Source organism: Solanum verrucosum, unplaced genomic scaffold, assembly GCF_900185275.1.
Source record: "Solanum verrucosum unplaced genomic scaffold, falcon-dt-bn FXZP01000048.1, whole genome shotgun sequence".
In the NCBI taxonomy this organism is placed as follows: domain Eukaryota; kingdom Viridiplantae; phylum Streptophyta; class Magnoliopsida; order Solanales; family Solanaceae; genus Solanum; species Solanum verrucosum.
Window position 1 is genome coordinate 2,144,298 of NW_026020157.1, and position 19,191 is coordinate 2,163,488.

Sequence of the window (19,191 nt, forward strand, 5' to 3'; positions counted from 1 at the left end):
AATTTGAAAGTTTTAAACCTGTGGCCTGAAAAACCGTCCAGTTCACTCCCATTCGGTGACATTAGTCATGCTCGCCGAGCTAATTAATGACACACTGAGTAGTCATTCACCTTGCCAAATTTTACAGGACCTCCAGTTATTGTGGGGGTCCAAATGACGGTCTCCGTCAGGATCGCCGACCTGGTTAGTGACTCGCCGATAATTTCCTGGGCTCGCCAAGTTTTACAGACTCCGTTTTGAAGATGTCTTAAGTCAAACAGAGGATTAGGTCGGGGTCGCCGACCTCTTCGGCGATTCGCTAAATGGATATGATGCTTGCTAACCTGCACTTTTCGAACACTTTCCACACTTCCACCTACACAATCAACACACTTTTATTTTATCAAAGAAAAATAAAGCAATAAAGGGATCTTAGGTTGCCTCCCAAGCAGCGCCTTAGTTAACGTCGCGACACGACGCAAGTCCACCTTCAAACCTCATTTTTGGGGTTATCCATAGTATCACTAGGCAAACCTCATTGCTGTCTCGGGTTAAGGTGAGACGATATATGACCCATTTGAGTCTCCAACTTCTTGATCGACATTGAATGAGAGGTGACGGTCTAGCTAAGGGTAGATACATCGTCTTACATTTCTTTTAAAATCTTGGCTGACCCTTCAACTTTGTTGAGGATACGAGAGAGCATATCCTCAGACCGACCAACTTCCAAATCTTTCAGCTTTTGGCGCTCGTGGGGAGGCACATACCTATCTTTTTCCACATCCTTCTAATTTGGATTACGGTCCCTCCATTCATAATCTCTATCTTTCCAACCTTCATCCCTATCCCAACCTTGGTTACCACCCTGCATCGGGTAGTTTGAACGATAGCCACCGCCTTGGTTGGCTAGGAAATTTACCTCTTCATTATACAAGGCTTTAAACTTGGACTCATCCGGACTAGCACACCCGACACCCACGGCATTGACACTTCGAGCACCAGCTCCCATGACATTTTTAGAAAAAATATCAAGTTGTGTCATAATATTGGCCATGTTTTGGTCCCTCTCTTGGTCCTTCTCCATTTGTTCCTTAGTTAACTTGAATGTGAGAGGGGAGATCTGGTCTTCACGGGTATACCACGCCATGTTTATGGTAGTCATGCCATCCAAGAGTTGAGCAGCTATCACATAAGGTTGTTGCATCACACCTCCCGGAGAGAGTTGGTCAGCAACACCCTTATTTACCGAATCCAGACTTCGGTAAAAGTACTGTAGCAACACGTTATCAGGCAAGCCATGGGTTGGGCATTGAAGCACCAACTTTTTGAATCGCAGCCAAGTTTCATGGATGGGCTTGCCTTCTAGACGCTTGAAGCTCTGAATGTTGTCCCGAAGAGTCATCATCTTCGAGGGAGGGAAAATCGCACTTGAAATGCGGTGACCAACTCTTCCCACGAAGTGATTGATTCATGTGGCAATTCAGCCAACCACTTGCACGTCTCTCCCATCAAAGAGAACGGGAACAACCTCAACCGGATTAATTCTTGGGAGATAATTTTGAAAGAGAATGATCTGCATACATCCACGAAGTTTCTAATGTGCTCATGGGGATCCTCATGAGCTAAACCGCTGAAAAGCCCTTCTAGTTGCAATAGTTGCAACATAGTACTTGTGATGTGGAACACCGCATTCCCTTCGACCGGAGGTAAGTGAAAGGCACCAATACCGCCCATGAGATGGGGGTCATTAGCATGAGGCTCATTGACATCGTTGAGATTTCCGATGTCATCTTGATGGCCTACTTGGCTGTTAATGCTGCCGTTTACGCTCATACTTCATGTTTACAACACAAACAAGTAAAACAAATCTAAAAATTAGGTAAGTAGAACTATAACTCACAAGAACAAAATCCCAGTTAACTAAAAATTCTAAATTAACACCACTCCCCGGCAACGGCGCCAATTTGATAGTTTGACGTAAGCAAAGACACAACTTTCAATTCAAGTGTCAACGATCACGTGTAGTAATATAACCCAACCAAATGGGTTAGGTTTGAGTCCCAATGGAGCGGTTAGTAATCGAGAATTAAATAGAAAAGTAAAATTATGTTCTAGCCAATCATAGCTATAAATATTAACGAATAAAAGCATACTAAATCAAGAAGTGACACGAATGTCAATAATCAATGGGGGTTTGTATTCAGCTAATGAACCAAAAATAGCAAAAAAATATAAAAGTGCAAGATGGGGAGACGGGATTCTTGGGATGTGATAGGACTATGGGATAAAATAAACAACCCGGTAAATGATATTGATAGTAAATTGTTGAACATGTGTAACTAAACTAGACTTTAGTGGGGGTAAATTTTCTCTCGAACAACTTACCCTTAATCAACTCAGTTTCTCTCGAACACCGGGTTGCAGCAATTAAGCATAGTCTTCACCTTAGCCCACTCACTCTCTCAAGCAGAATGTGTGGGAGAAGGTCTAGGATTCACTCTCTCGAGCTGAACCCATGACGACCCAATAACCAAAGGCTATTGATTTAGTAGTTTTGGTTTTAAAACCTCTCTCTCGAGCAGGCCAAAAACACTAAGATGAAATCATATTTTCAATTACAATCCCATTAAGTTCAAACACAACTACTAAACGAAATCACATTTAAACAGCAAATAGACTAACAATGAGCAATACCCAACAGTAAATTTAACCCACATTCATATAATCACACCCCAAGAATTGGGGTTTTAGCTAGATATGAAAAAGAGATAGAAATCGATATCAGAAAGTGTTTCCATCAGATGGGTACGATAAATAATGTCTTTAAACACATCTAAGATGAAGATTCTTTGATGCCCACTTCCAAGCTCTTGGAGATGAAAACCTTCAAAGCTCAAGAACAATGTCTCCCAAAAACTCTAAGAACTCAAACTGAAAATATTCTAAAAAATCAGTAATAATTCTCTACCACCTTCTTAAGCTACATAATTAAATGGATATTTATAGTTTTTGAAAATTTGTGTTGCGAAGGACCACTCGGCGCAGTTAGTCGGGGTCGTCGATGCGCTCGGCGATCCGCCCTTTGGTCTGGTTCATCGCCTTTCAGCTTTTGCCTTCAACATCTTCGCGTTTTGAATCATTGGGCGATATGGTGTTGCTTTGCGAGACTGTTCGGTGATGCGCCGACTGCCCCCTTTCATCGCCAACTTGATCTTTTCATTCAAAAATGATCATACTGGAACTTTGGGCGAGGTTACGGCCATTCGGTGACTCGCTTAATGTATTAGGCGATCCTCAGGCCTTCATTTCTTCGTTCTTTCAGCCACCTTGTTCCTTTTTGCTCCATAGTGTCCATGCTTTTTCTCTAACTCCAAATACCTGAAACTCAAGGATTTACATCAGTTGTTCAGAAAAAATATGCATTTGAGGACACTAAATCCATTAAAATAAATCCCTAAATGAGTCCAAATTGTGGGCTCATTACCTTTCCACTCTAAAATTGGCTCCTTTGGAAATTGAAATTAGACCACCCGGGTCCTACAATCTATTGAAGCATAACATCCATGCCCAAATTTACATCAAAATCAAGCAGGTCTAATTTTACCAAATCAACCAAAGTGACTTTATGAGACAAAGAAATAGGACAACTCCTATAGACTCTTTTTACCACTATCGAGTCACCAACCGGGGTAGACACCAAAAAGGTTCTAATAATTCTTCAGGGTGCATTTTAAATTTCATAGCCACAAAAGGTGTAACAAATGACAAGGTGGCGCTGGGGTCTAATAATGCATAAACATCAATGGAAAAGACTTGAAACATACCCGTTACAACGTTCGGGGAGCTTTCTTTGTCACCTCGGGATTGAAGAGCATAGAAGCGGTTCTTCTTGGGAGCATCGGAATTTGAACCACTATGAGGACTTACTTTCCCTCTCTTCCTTGAGCCCTTAGCATGGGACAATCTCTCTTAATATGGTCGTTCTTCCCATAACTTTAGCAACCATCCGTGCCAACTAAGCACTTGCCATCATGCTTTTTGTCGCACTTTACACAACTAGGTCTTTCAACATAAGAGCTACCACTATTACCTCATTGTGGCTTAGGGTTAGACACCCTATCTTTGTTGACCCTTGGAGTGCTAGAGGAGCCTTGGTTGGAAAACCTCTTCTTGAACCTTGGATTACCTTGAACCTCAAATTTACACTTGGAAGAATTCCCATCATCGGTCCTTGCCCACTTCACTTCTCTATTCACTTGCTTGAGATTTTGTTCCTCAATTTGTTTGGCATGAACCATAAGACGTGAAATATTCATACTTGGAATGAGCATTGCCGAACGACATTCATTGGCTACCAAGTTGGATATCCCCATAACAAATTTGTTCATCTTGGCCCTTGAGTCCGCCACTAAGGTTGGAGCATACTTAGACAATTGGGTGAACTTAAGGCTATACTCCTTCACACTCATACCTCTTTGGCGAAGGTTGATGAATTCTTGCATCTTTCTCTCCCTCAACTCTAAGGGGAAAAACCTATCAAGAAAGACCGACTTGAACAATCTCCAATCAACCGGGCCCGCTCTCACGGGTCTCTCATCCTTCCATTGCTCATACCATACTTGAGCCACATCCTTCAATTGGTAGGCGGCTAGTTCCGCCTTCTCTTGTGGAGATACACCCATAGCATCAAGCACCTTAAACACTTCATCAATAAACCCTTGTGGGTCTTCATCCACTTTGGAGCCATAGAATGTAGGGGATTCATTCTTGTGAAATCCCTAATCCTTGAAGTGGTTGTACTTGCATTGGGGTTCACTTGAACTCTAGCATCCTTAGTGACTTGAGTCGCTAAAACATGAGTCAATGTTTGGAGAGCCGACCTTATCTCCACATTTGTCTTAGCCCCTTCATCATTAGGAGCTTAAGGAACTTGAGGCCTTTGAGGACCTTGGAGAGGAACTCCCTCATCCACAATCTCCTTTCCCATCCTTCTTGCGGCCGCCCTTCTTGTAGTCATATTCATAAATGCATAAGAAAAGGTTACGAAAAGGACTTCATAGAGTTAAAACTCTAAGGCACGACTAAAGGTTAATGAAAGAAGTGAAAGTTCCTAAACATCTCATAGCCTCTCATTCATTAGTGTGGTGCGCTTCACACTCATGAACAAGACTATACTAGATGTGGTTCATGATACATCATCCTAGAATCATTCTATAATCTTATGCTCTGATTACCAAGTTTGTCACGATCCGGGGTTACCCCCTAGGAACAACATGGAGTACTTGACCCCGAATGGGTCTCATACAAGCCCTTAGCATAATCATAACATAAAGACATAGAATAATTGCTGAAAATTTAGAACTTTTACACTCGAAGTCAACCTCTTTGTCTTAACGAAAATAAGAATCTAGACTTGTCTCAATCACCATCTAGAACAATAAAGAGTACAAATAGGGTCAAAAGCCCTTACATCAATAAAGTCTCAAAAGTAGAGAGTACAATAAAAGCTAGAAAATGATAACATCTTTTCCTCGAACTTGAGGACTCACCAAGCCTAGGGAATAGTCAACCCAAGCTTCACTTGAAGGAAGAAGTACGTCTCAACGATCGGAACCTACACTCATAGAATGTAGAAAATATGGGTTAGCACAAATAATGTACTAAGTATGGAAGCCATGCACAAAAATCCTTAAGACATGCATAAAAGGGACATTTAGTTGAAATCATGCCCTTATCAAGTTTAAAAGCCATTATGCACATTTATGAAGAAACATAAGTCCATCCAACACACAAGCAACCCAAAGCCACACTAGTGCAATGCAAAGGTAAGATCCCATAACCCTACCAAATGCTAAGTATCACATTTAGGCCACCAACAACATACATATCTTACTTTTACCTCATCCATAACCAACATACATAAGTAAGGAGTCATTCATGTTCATAACTTGTAAAAAGTAAAGTCAACCTTAAAACTCATACACACATTACATACATAATCCATGAGTCTACATAACATAAGAGAACCTCACCATAACCCCTCTTAAATTCTACTTGTGCAATGCATAAGTGAAGTCACATACCCCCACTCACACTAGGTAGTACCTCTTAAGAAGTCATAATTAAAGTCCATGTTCTTATCATAGTTCATATTCGTATCATATAGGGAATTTTAGCCTTAACCAACATAGACCATGTGAGTGACATGGAATCTGGTGTTCTACCCCCACACTAAAAAGAGGTGTCGTACTTGCCTGAGGTAGAACTTTCATAATAGCTTTTAGGTGGATCCACTAGCTAAAGACGTATGTGGGAACATAGTTATGGGATAAGGAGATTGCTACTAGAAACCCTAACTACTAACGTGGAGGTTTCCATCTCATGAGATAACCATATTGGGAACTCAACTACTAGCATGAAAGAACCCATCTCATACTCATATCCGCTCGGTGCTAAGCATAATTCCCTTTAAAAGTCATATTAAGTCTTTACTTAAGTTCATGTTCATAAGAGAATGCACTAAGCACTCAACCAACATACATCATAATAGCTCATAGATTCATTAGGTTATAACGTCCTTTCAACCTTAGAATCGTCAACATGTGAGTAAACCTTTCATATAACATTCATAGTGTTTCAGGAAAATAGGCTTTCAATCAACACAACAAGCTTATCATAACATACATACATCATTCATGCATAATCAAGTGTAAAAGGTATAGGGAAGAAGGATCTTGCATCAATACCACAATTACACAATAGTCATAGGATCATCACTATCTAAGTGAATCATGGGTTCATATACAATCTTTATCAATATATACAAACACTAGTTATTGCCCTTCAAGGCTAGGAATCATTATCAACCCTAAATTCTAGAATTACAACACTAGATAAGGGAATTTCATGATTCAACAACTTAATAAACATAAACATAATCAATTGTCAAGCTTCCATGATCAATCAAGTCACACCTTAGTTCACAATTTAAGAAGAAGGGGAAATCATGGGACCAAGGGATATTTTCATCAAAATCCAATAATACTCAATTAATCTAACCATAAATCATCATAATCAGTCATAATAAACTATAATTAAACAATAGAAATCGCTTTGGAAGAAGACCCATGACTATAGTGAAAAGCATCCATACCTTGGCTTGATTTCCACACAAAATTGGAGGAGAAAGTCTAGTTCTTGAACCCCTAGCTTGACCTTGACCTTGCTCTTCAATGGAGTCCTAGAGAGAGAATATTTTGGGAGGGAAGTTTGGTTATGTTTGAGTCTTGTGAGTTGTGAGGTGTTAAGTGGAGTTTAATGACTTAGAAGTATTTATATAGGTCTAAAATAACCAATAATAACCGTCTCTGCCCTTAATTAATTAGGAATTGATTAAAATATTTGACCCTTGGTAGAAAACTTAATAGCTTTTGCAGTTGTGACCCATGAAACCCCCACCTACGATCCGTACGTAGGTGGGGTGACGCCACGTACTGGTAAACTGTGGTTTACATTAGATAAGGGGAAGAACTAGGCGAGAAATGGGGAGACTAAGTCTCGACCTACGGGGCGTGGGTGCCAATTTCGTGAGTGAAGCTATTTTGACAGCTTTTTGGGGTAACCCATTGGCCCTCCTCAAGGACCCTTGGGGGGACATGCCTTGACGTTTAGGCACTTTGACCTTAGTACTAACTTAGGGAAGTTATTTTAGGACTCAAATCTTCATGTTAATCCTATTTAGGACACTAGACTACAAGTTAGGCTCTAGCTTAGGTCATTAGATTTCTAGGGTGTTGAAAAATTCTTTTGTTTTCTACCAGAAATTTGTGACATATGTTGTCACATTAAATGGTCTTTAACCATATTTATGTTTTTTTGTTTCCTATGTAAGATTTGACTGAACGAGAACATGCTCATATTGCTCCAAGTAGAAGTGGTACTAATAGAGGAAGTGTGTGACCATCTCATCTAAAAGCTTAAGCTGTTAGAGAGAACACATTTTTATTGTTTGATTATAGTCTCAATACGCCCCCTCACGTGTGGGCCTGAAAATACTTTTTTAATTTTGGATGGTAGTGAGATGCTATCTTAGGACCTCTTCATGCTCTGATACCATATTGAATTATGTTACCATCTCATCTAAAAGTTTAAGTTATTAGATAAGATGGTCACACACTTCAACATGGTATCAGAGTAGGGCCCATCTCACCCAATGTTGGGGGCCCCCAAAATCAAAATTTCCCGCGCATCAGTTAACATCTGGGCGTGAGGTGGGGTGTTTAAAGAATGACAAAAGTCTTATATTGGTGATTAATGAGATGGTTAGACTCCTTATAAGGCTTGGGCAATCCTTCTCCCTTTGAGCTAGCTTTTGGGGTGTGAGTTAGTCCCAAGACCTAATTTAACATAGTATCAGAGCAGGCAGAGGTCCTGACATCGAATCTCATCGCCACCCAAAATTAAAAAAAGAATATCCACGTGCTTGGCCCATGAAAAAGAATCAGGCCCGCACATGAGGGGGCATGTTGAGAATATTATTAAATAATAAAAGTGCTCTCTCTCTCTATATATATATATATATATATATTTGTGTGTGTGTGTGATTGTTAAGAATTCAATTTGCTAGTTTGTTTCAAATTGTGAAAATAATAGAAGAAGAGCCATCAGTCAATCCTTGTGGTTCGACTCTGACCTCATAAGTTGGATAATTATTTTGCATACGATCGCATATGCCTTAAAAGAGACATAATTGAGCATTTATAAAAATTGGCGCCATTATTGCGAATTGGTTAATGATCGTCTTTTGTTGATTTCTAGATTCAAACTTGTGTGCATTTTGTGTTCTTGTTAGTTTGTGTTTTGTGTTATTACTTGCCAGAACAGAGCAATGAGGGCCAGACGAGTGATGAAGAAAGTATAAATGGTGTGGCCTTTGCAAATGAATTTTCCATTGAGGAAGCACCCATGAAATTGGGTGTGACTGGAGCAATTCACCACAACCAGAGGTAGGGAGTGCTATATTTCAAGTGACTAGTCCAATGCTTTATCTACTACAAATGAAATGACTATTCAGAGGCAAAATGGTGGAAGATGTAAATCAACTTTGAAATTTTTTGTAGAAGTTTGTCTCCCTTTCAAGATGTGGAACATAAGTCAAGAATATGTAAGACTAAAGTTGTTTCCTTTCTCATTGACCGGATACGCTATCACATCGGTTGGAGAATTACCCGAAGGGTCGATTACTATTTGGGAAGATCTAAAGAAGGTTTTCCTTGAAAGATACTTTCTAATTTCCCTTGTAGTAGAGTTGCGAGAAGAAATCACAGACTTTCGACAAAATCCGAGAGAACCTCTTCATGAAGTTTGGTTGAAATTTTAAAAAAGTGGCAAGGTGTCGAAGACACGACTTATCAGAAGCCATCATTTTACAATATGCTCAGTTCAGAGGCCGAAAAATCCACCTTCATGCAACTCTTGAGAAGGCAAGAACTAAGGCATCAAACATTGTCATCACATGTACAATTCTTATTGGTTATCAGCCTTCCTCGACTTTATTTGATTTGAGTTGTACATTTTTTTATGTTTGTTTATTATTCTTCCTGGTTGACTTTGTATTTTGAGACTCTAGTAGCGTCATTATGTGTTTCGACTCCTATGGCTAAGTTTTAGTAGTTGATCATATGTTTAGTTCATGTTTGGTGACTATACAGAGGTGTGACACTCAAACTGACCTTATTGTGTTGGATATGCTTGATTTGATATTGTTCTAGGCATGGACTGGTTATCCCCCTACCATGCGATCTTGAATTGTTTTGCTAAGACGATTACCTTAGTCATGCCTAGAATCCCTCTAGTGGTGTGGTAGGGTTCTTGTGACTACACACCAATTGAGGTTATTTCTTATGTTTGGGCTCAAAGGTTAGTATCCAATGAGTACTTGGCCTATTTGGCTTATATTTGAGATATTAGTTGGAGGGTTCTATAGTTGTTTCGGTTCCTATTGTGTGAGAGCTCGCAGATGTCTTCCCTACTAATATATCTAGCCTTCCCAATATTGTAACTTGATGCCCTTTTGTATTGGTATGTATAGCTGATTATTGGCCTTAGCCTAGACATATGCTAGTAATTGCCTTAGAATTTCTATTTTGGAGTCGTTATGCCTTGTAAATCTTTCATTGTTTCTTCAGACGGTTCTAGCTTCCTATAGATTGATCTAGCTGACTTGGGTCATATAGTATGAATCCTTAGTTAGGTGACAACTCCGCTTTTATTGGAATTTCATTAATAACTTTCTTATGTTACGACCTCAGTATGTTTCGGTTGTGATTTTAGGCTTTAATGGTAAGATTGGATTGGGTTATGGATTCTGAGCACGAGTAGCTCACTTCTGACATATTGGAGGTTTTGTTGTATGATATATTTCCACTTGATGATGATCATATGAGTATGGGGTTCTTTGGAGTGTTCTACCCATGGTTTGAGGTCCGAACGCATTTCTACTAGTCGCGGTTTGAGTCCAGGCATGTTTTTATTAGTCGTGTTTGAGTCTTGGCATCTTGATTCTTTTGGGTTCTTCGAGGTGTCTTCATCGTGATTCGAAGTTTGGGGTTGACCGTATGAGTTCCAAATTATACTTAGTCATATCTAGGGATACCATCAGCTCTTTTCTGTACTCATCAGGCTAATGAGGGTCCATTTGGGTTATTTTCATTTTAATTGTGCACGAGTATACCTTATGGGGCTTATGGGGGTCCAATTAGGTCGTCATTATCTTATTTACTTTATCGTTCTGTTCGTGCTAGATTATCGAGGTGTATAATTAGACTTTCTACTATGGTTACGTTTTTATGACCCTTAACTATCGTTTATTTCTTCACTTTTCATTATGTATTTGCTTTCCAAGCTCAGTCGTCCTATGATGCCTACTATGTACCTATTGTTTTGGTACTCATACTACATTCTACATATGTTTTTCGTAATGAATATCTAAGCGCCAACCGACAATGTAAATTTCGAGCTTCAGAAGGGACTCCCGGAGATAAAGGGTGAAGAGATGACGTCCTAGTTTGACTCCTCTCCTTCTGTTTATAGTGTTTGGCTAGTCTTTTGCATCCGAAACAAGTCTGTACTTATTTTGGTTTTTGTAGCTTGTACTCTTTTTAGTATAGTAGCTTTGTACCCTCATCCACCAGTTTGTGAGATTGGATCTTGTATTGTTGTATATTTATGTCATTTCTTTTTTCCATTGTGTATCACTTTGTATTGTTGTTATCTTCTCCTTGTTCATTGATTCTGTCCAATATGTCTGTTTTCTTGTCGTTCCACATATGAGTTGCCTTACCTAGCAATAACTCTTGATAAGTGCCATCATGACCTGAGTTTTTGGATCGTGACAAAATTTCAGTTCAACCAACACCAACAATTACATAGATAGAAAATAAAGAAACAAGAGAATATGGGAGTACAATAATGATTTTGGAGGAAGAAGAGAGAAAAAAAAAGAGAGAAATGTTTTAAATTTTTTTAAATACAAAGAGATGTCCGTGAGCCAAGAATAAAAAAAAGTCCCAATCCTTAAAAAATACGTTTGGGGTGCTGGTATTGAGTGTAGGATAGTGACACATCATGGGTATGACCCAATAAGAAGAGGTTCAATATTTCTCCTTGTGTGTGAAATGGTCAATTCGAACACCCTTTTATTGATTCTGGAATTGCAAGCAAAGGTCTTTAATTGGTCCCTCACTTGCTTTCCTACCAAAACTTTCCTCCTTTTCTATCATACACACACACATGTACCATTTTCTATATATTCCCTTGTTACTTTAGGACTATGTCCCTCTCAGAAATTATTTATTTTAGTTAGTGCTCGTAATAATATGAAGCCAACATGGTGCGATATGACTACATTTATTTCTACACCACTCATGTGTGACGAGGCTAAATACTTTTTCTTAGTCTTTTAATATGTGGAGTATTAATGTTGAGACTAAGGAATTTATAATTAATTCTTTGGAAGGGGTAAAATTGACTTTTCTAATTAAAAAATAAATTTGGGAATAGTTGAATTTTGTTGTGTTGCTAAAATTCCAAGCCCAACCAACCCTTTTCTTCCCTATGGGCCCTCTTCTTTGTCTTTCTTTTTCTCTCTCACACACACAAGACACATAGTTGTTGCAGCTTAACATCATTGTAGCTTTATGCAAATTTATTCCAACAGCTTTGTTTACTTGAATAATCCCAACTTTTTTTTCCTTAATTTGAGACTAGAGATTTGTTTTGAAGTTTGTATCTTTGTTTTGAGGGTAGAATGGAGATACAAAATGGTAGCAGCAAGTCAAAGATAGATGATTATCAAGTGATAGAGCAAATTGGTAGAGGAGCTTTTGGAACAGCATTTCTTGTTCTTCATACCACTGACAACAACAAGTAAGCAACTATTTTCTTTCTCTTTCCTCATAACAATTTCAGGGATACTATTTGCTTAACATATCATTTCAGGATGTAAGTAAATTTCTTTTTGGAGTTACCAGTTTCAATTTTGGCTGGGTAGGAGGAGCCCCCTTTTTTCTTCTTTTTTTGGATGACAAGGAAATCCGCATTAGGCAAGCCCGGACCCCTTGCTTTTGTTGACAAGGGGTTTCAAACTTGAGACCTCCAACATGGAAGTCCCAATCCCAAACCACTGGCCTCCTGAAGGGTCTGGGTAGGAGGAGCTTTGCTTTTCTGCCTCTGAATTAATAAAATGTCACTTAATTGCCAAAAGAAAAGTTTTCATATAAAAATTGTTATGTGCTGATGAACATCTTGAAAATGAAATGATTTGTCTGCTGGCCACAAGTTACTCTTACATACAAACCCAACCCACAAATTAATATTTTCCTGCATTTGCAGTGACATAATGATACAACTGTAAATGACCCTTTTCTGATTGAGTTAAAGACCCTGCCTAATACTGAACCCATTGCCTACAACATTCAAATTATTTTGACTAACAAGGAATACAAATTCCTCCTTTTAGGTATGTTCTGAAGAAGATACCTTTAGCAGAGCAGACAGACAAGTTCAAGCGTACTGCACTTCAAGAGGTCACTTCAAATGCTTCATTATATTGTATTCTTTTATAATCAATTCTAAGCCTACCTAATTTTGATGTTGGTTTGATCAGAGACTTCAGCTTCTTACCAAATGCACGGGTACATGATTCAATGCTTAAACTGAGAAACCTAAAGTTAGTGATCCTCTTACATTTTACATTGGGAAGCTATACTAGACAAAAGTGTTGCATCACAAGTACCTAACAGAAGTTGATATCTATAATCAATAGTTTGCGTCTCTTAGCCAATAGTTTTACTGGCTGATTGAGGCCAATAAATCCATTGTCGTAGATTTTGTGCCCACGTCTTTCCTTGTCTGAAACAGCCTCTCTACCTTTACATGGTAGGGGTAAGGATGCGTACACACCACATCCCAAGACCCCACTTGTGGGATTACACCGGGTATGTTGTTGTCTTTCATCGTCAGCCATCAATGTCCTTTCCTTACAATCCTTAATTTTGTTTCCAACTGCTGCATTTTCTTTCTATTATGAAATAAATATTCCACAAATTTAAGTTATGCATTTCCTTAATCTTTCCTTTATATTGGTCTTCAGTCATAATGCCCTTGAGACAAAATTCGGTTCATAATAGAAGGCAGTTTTTTATTCAAAATTAGAACTTAGTTAATCTAGTCCTATAAAAATAAGAGCATTTTGAACAAATGCCAAGTCATTGATCATCATCCTCATATCACAGAACTGCTATTTCTTTTGGCGTGTCGTTTTTCACTATTTTACTCTTGTACATATGAAGGAACAGTCCTTCAATTCAAACCCTTCTTTGTATGGGCAGTCTTCCTTAGTAGTTGAATAATGATGATTAGACAAATGGTTAAGTATATCGGTGAAGATCTTCAATGATATTCCCTACTAGTTTCCTGTGACCTCTGTGTTGGAAACCACTAACTGGTACTGTAAATATGGATTAATATTTCTTGGCATCTTCTCAACAGGATGAAGTATGGATCAATGTCCTAAAGTAACTACGGATGAAGCTGAAGTAGAAATAGAACTTTTAGATTACTTTTTTGTCTTTTTGTTACTTGATTAGTAGATCCTTTGGTAATAAGAGATACATAAGGAAAAATGAAATAACTGAAGGTAACTAATGGAATTCCAAAGGTTGCATGAGCTGATAATTTGGGGTGCAAGAGAAGTAGCAGCGGACTTTATCCATAATTTTTGGTAGAGAAGAAATGTAGAAAACTATTATGATGAGTGTGACCATCCAAACCAAAATCTTATAGCAAAAGTTTGCAAACTTCTGAACTTAGTTGACTGAAACTCTTAGATTGGATTAGTATCTGTGCATTTTGCTACTTGTGGTCTGTGGAACTTGTAATAAATGCTGAAATCACTTTCTTTTATTATTTAGGTGACTGCTCCTAAAATGTTCTTGTGAAGAACTTTATAGGCCCCAATGTCCAATAAGTATTCCCTTTGCTCTAATTATGTGGCCATTTTCCTGTCAAAGATGGGATGACCTTTAATAAGTAAACCTTCTGCTGCAGCCTTAGATTCTCTTGAGTTTATGGTAGCAAATAGATAGTGCTGCGGTGACACCTGTTGACTGCAAGTAGTCATTGCAGTCAAGAAAAGTTTTGCAATTGATAAGTTAACTTTAGTCTTACCTTGTACTTTCTATTTGAGATTTATTATTATTAATAATAAAATAAGCCATGAAGGACTTCTCCTGGTGGTATATTAGCTTAAAAAAATATAGTTTTACCTTTACCTATTGAAAAAATTTAAGTCTTACCTTTGAAACCCTATGTTGCTCGGACTCTTCAAAAATGCCAACGGGTGCGTGTCGGATTCGCCAAAAGTAGTGTATTTTTAAAGAATCCGAGACGGGTGCGGCATCAAAAGTGAAGAGTCCGCGCAACTAAGTTGAAACCACACACGTTCAGCTTGTCTTATTTTTAGTATTCTCATCAAGTTAGGCCACGTAAATGGAATGATATTATGTTGAGTAGATAGGTCTGCATAATGTTTAGCTAATTGATATCTGTGTATGTATTATTCTATGGCAGATGGATCTGATAGCTAAGTTAAGCCATCCATATATCGTGGAGTACAAGGATGCTTGGGTCGAGAAGGTATTATGTTATTCAGTTTCTAGAACAGGATTTGGAACTGAAATAATTATCCTTGACTTGAGAAAAATCTATATCGAGTTGCCTCAAAACAGGATTGACTTTGTTTTTCTTTCAGGGGAACTGGATATGCATCGTTACCAACTATTATGAAGGTGGAGATATGTAAGTGGTTATCCTAGCCTTGCTAGCATTTTTATACTTATTGACATTTCAACTTTATGTTTCTCCCAAAAGATGGTCAAAACATATTTGTAGATTGAACTACCCTATGATGCTTTTAAATGAAGAATCTTTAGACACCTTTTCCTAAATTACAAGGTTGAAAGCAATAAGATCATGGGAATGTTTTATGGTGTAATATGAAGATAATGACCTTTTTGTTTTTTGGGTAATCAGGGCAAAGATCATAAGGAAGTCTAGAGGAGCTCTCTTCCCAGAAGAGGTAGTTTAGATACAGCTTCCATCATAATGGGTTCTCCATACTAGAGTGGTTCACTTAAAGTTTTTTGTGTTCACCAACTTTTTCCTCTGCAGAAACTCTGCAAATGGCTGACTCAGCTATTACTGGCGGTAGATTATCTGCACTCCAACCGTGTTCTACACAGAGATGTGAAGGTATAAACAGGCCCTGATCTATTAATGAGCTTTCCTTGTATGACATGTTTTAACATGAACTACTTCGATTTATTTCAGTTATCTAACGTTTTTGTCACAAAGGACAATGACATCCGGCTAGGTAAGAATGACAACCAAGTGCATGATAGCACCCTCCTTGCTTCTATGTTATCTATGAATTAAATCTGTTTAATTTTTTTACACAGGTGATTTTGGATTCGCAAAACTTTTAGATGGAGAAGGCCTTGCTTCCTCGGTACGAGTTCTCTGTATATTCATACAGCTGTAGTGGAAAAATTAGCTCCTTCTTATTAGCAATGAACTATGATCGTCTCAATAAATGATTCAATATGTTTACGTAGTGACTAGCTAGAGGGCACCTTATCCCCCTCCAATGTTGAGAAAACCAGGTGTTCTGTTTAGTTATAGTATGTCATCTTGTTGTGATTTCTATGTATGGTAGTGTTCAATTATAAAATACCCTGACTTTATGTGTTCGAGGAATATGCTATTAGTTCTAACTTCGCCAATAACTTATATTAGTGACTTGTTGCCTCCAAACAGGTTGTTGGTACTCCAAACTATATGTGTCCTGAGCTCCTTGCTGATATACCATATGGCTACAAATCTGACATATGGTCTCTTGGTAAGAGAACTGGTGAAGTAATGCATTTCCTTTTTATTATTTCCTTAATAATGAAACAATAGTTTGATATGATTGTAGGATGCTGTATGTTTGAGATTGCTGCACACCAGGCACCATTTAGAGCTCCAGTACGTTGACCTTTCAGCTATCTGTGAACATCATAATTCATAATACATTGTTTACCTTTAATATTATTTGTGTGGAACATTGAAAGGTGTTTTTATTCGGCAGGACATGACAGGACTTATCAATAAAATAAACAGGGGCTCTTTATCACCACTTCCAATTATATATTCCTCCAACTTGTAAGTAGCTTCCAACCATTGTTAAGAAATGGTTCTTATTTCTACTAGCACTTATAATTGTTTATCTAGCCACTAATCATTAAACTGACAAGATGGATCAATGCTTCCAGGAAACAGATTATTAAAAGCATGCTAAGGAAAAGCCCTGAACACAGACCAACAGTGAGTGCAAGCTGCATATATTCAAATGCAATTAAATCTGAAATCGTCAGTCTTTCTGATTTGTTTTTTCATCATCACTTTCAGACTGCGGAGTTGTTAAGGCATCAACATTTGCAGCCATGCCTCCTTCGCTGCCGCAACCCTTCATCTGCTTTTCTTCCAGTGAAGTCTCCAAACAGCCCAAAGGAAAAAACAAAGCAATCACCTGGAAAATCTGGCAGTCCTAGATTCATAAGAGACAGACCTCTAAGGCTAAAAGAGAAGAGTCCTGTTTTTCAATTTGATGGAAGTGACAAATCTCTTGGGCTTAAAGAGAAGGGTCCTGTTTTTCACTTTGATGAAAGGGACAACATTCGGCCACGAAATTTATCTGACAACTATGACACATTTAAAGCCAAACTTGAGACTAAGAGAGTTGATCCTACTAGCTACTCAGCAAAGATATTTGTAGATGGTGTGGATTCTAAATGTTGGGATGCTAGTGAGGCAGCTATTTGCAATGGAGGCGATCAATCCGACCCTCTATTGCAAGAAGGAAGTACAAATACACCAAACTCTTCAAGATTCATGGAAAATACGCACTCTGAGGAACAAGAGAAAGTATCTGTTGAGCATGTTCCACAATCTGAAGAAGGTGACGGGGAGAATGACAAAACAAAAGACCTTGAGGAGTTGAGCACGCCAAGTGGCAGTGGAGAAGCAAACTTGAATGAACTAGATTGTACCTCCGCAAAGCCTAGCAGAATGATTTCGTCTAGTGGAAGCTCCACTGAGAAAACACGGTCTTATGATGAAGAAAGCACTTCATCAACTACACGACCTGCAAAATCTGATACAGATGCTGAACTAAGGTGTCATGCATCTGAAAGTGAAAATGTTGGCGAGTTTAAAGAAGTTTCTGTTGACCACATAGCTTCTGAAAGAAATAGGTCAAGCCCACTTAAAGATGAGATAGAAAAGAATGCAAATATGGTTGAAGATGCTAAACGTCAAGCACTAGATGATAGGGTTTCACTTCTTAAGGCACTAGCTGCCTTAGCTGGTGACGGGCACAAGAACGACTGGGAAAATCCGACTCAAGAAAGAGCTGAAGCTCTGGAATCCCTTTTAGAGGTTTGTGCACGACTACTCAAGCAGGAAAAAATTGATGAGCTTGCTGGTGTGCTGAAACCATTTGGCGATGATGCAGTTTCATCCAGAGAAACGGCAATATGGTTGACTAAGAGCCTCATGAGTGCACAAAAATTGGCCAAGGGATCGTGATTTTGTGATGCCAGCTTTCCCTTTACTGGAAAACTACTGTACAGAGTGATTTGTGTGGGTTGATATAGATGTTTAGCTTGACTGTTGTTTGTTGCCTTCTAAATGATTTGTTTTATGGGAAAGCTTACTTTGAAAGAAGCTTCTCTGGTGTGAGTGCGAACTAAGTTATTTTCGGAGGCTTGATGGATTGAGGTTTCCTTAGTTTGAGAGTATAATTGTAGTACATTTGATGGAATTGTGAAGATCTTAAATTACCCCAAACTTTAGTTTGCTAATGCTTTCTCCTTTTCTTTTTTGCATTATTATTATATTATACTACAAGTGTGCTCCTTCTGAAGTTGCAACTCCTTCTGAACATTACTTCAGCTTCTTGCTTTTGAACTTTTGATGATGCTTTCACCTTGTTCTTTATTATGAAAATTTGTCATTGTTGAGGTGTTCTTTTGGGGACAAGTGTTATACTCTTAAGAAGAAAATAAAAAGTACGTGACAGAAGAAGACAATGGTTGGAAAAACTCCCTCATTCATTCAGAAATATTTAATAGAATGCTTACACTAAAATAGGACACATCAGTCCACAATGAGCATAATTAAATTACTCCTAAAACATAATTAAACTACTCCTAAAAATAGAACACATGACTCCTAAAAGAAACATAACACGTTATTGCTAAAACAGAAACTATGTGGATTGACTCGACTTAAATTAAACAACTCACAATCTTCCTAAAGACTAGGTCAACTGGCAAACTAAAAGAAGTTCCTACAATTCCCCCTTAAACTTATGTTTGCTAACAATTAATTTACATCTTTGATTGTGCATATGCCTAGCAGCCTTCTAAGTTTAATACACGACACCATCTTTAGGGCCTTGGTGAAAATATTGGTAGCCTGGTCTTCGCTCCTGCAGTGGATCAGATCAATTGTTCCATTATTGCTAAGATCTCGTAAAAAATAAAACTTCACATCAATATGCTTGCTTCTTCCATGTAGCATTGGATTCTTGGATATTTGAATTGCTGAACG

The 19,191-nt window shown here is 38.3% G+C and overlaps 2 protein-coding genes across 2 annotated transcripts in view; both read left to right on the forward strand.

The window, feature by feature from the left end:
* The window catches only part of LOC125828357 (target of rapamycin complex subunit LST8-1), a 1,170,163-nt gene that overhangs the window by 799,462 nt on the left and 351,510 nt on the right, over window positions 1-19,191 (forward strand). The window lies entirely within an intron of this gene.
* LOC125828345 (serine/threonine-protein kinase Nek6-like) lies at window positions 12,106-18,505 on the forward strand. The gene is made up of 13 exons (XM_049507657.1): window positions 12,106-12,405; window positions 12,998-13,064; window positions 15,109-15,174; window positions 15,290-15,336; window positions 15,571-15,616; window positions 15,709-15,789; window positions 15,868-15,910; window positions 15,996-16,045; window positions 16,354-16,435; window positions 16,514-16,563; window positions 16,667-16,740; window positions 16,851-16,902; window positions 16,987-18,505. The coding sequence occupies exons 1-13, from the start codon at window positions 12,287-12,289 to the stop codon at window positions 18,163-18,165; spliced, it is 1,956 nt and encodes a 651-aa protein (XP_049363614.1). The 5' UTR covers window positions 12,106-12,286; the 3' UTR covers window positions 18,166-18,505.

What these genes read in the sequence shown, in the direction of transcription:
- LOC125828345 (XM_049507657.1), top strand. Translation starts at nt 12,287, where the DNA reads ATGGAGATACAAAATGGTAGCAGCAAGTCAAAGATAGATGATTATCAA. An exon ending in GAGCTCTCTTCCCAGAAGAG is followed by an intron (nt 15,617 to 15,708) that starts GTAGTTTAGATA and finishes TTTCCTCTGCAG; the next exon opens with AAACTCTGCAAATGGCTGAC. An exon ending in GAGAAGGCCTTGCTTCCTCG is followed by an intron (nt 16,046 to 16,353) that starts GTACGAGTTCTC and finishes GCCTCCAAACAG; the next exon opens with GTTGTTGGTACTCCAAACTA.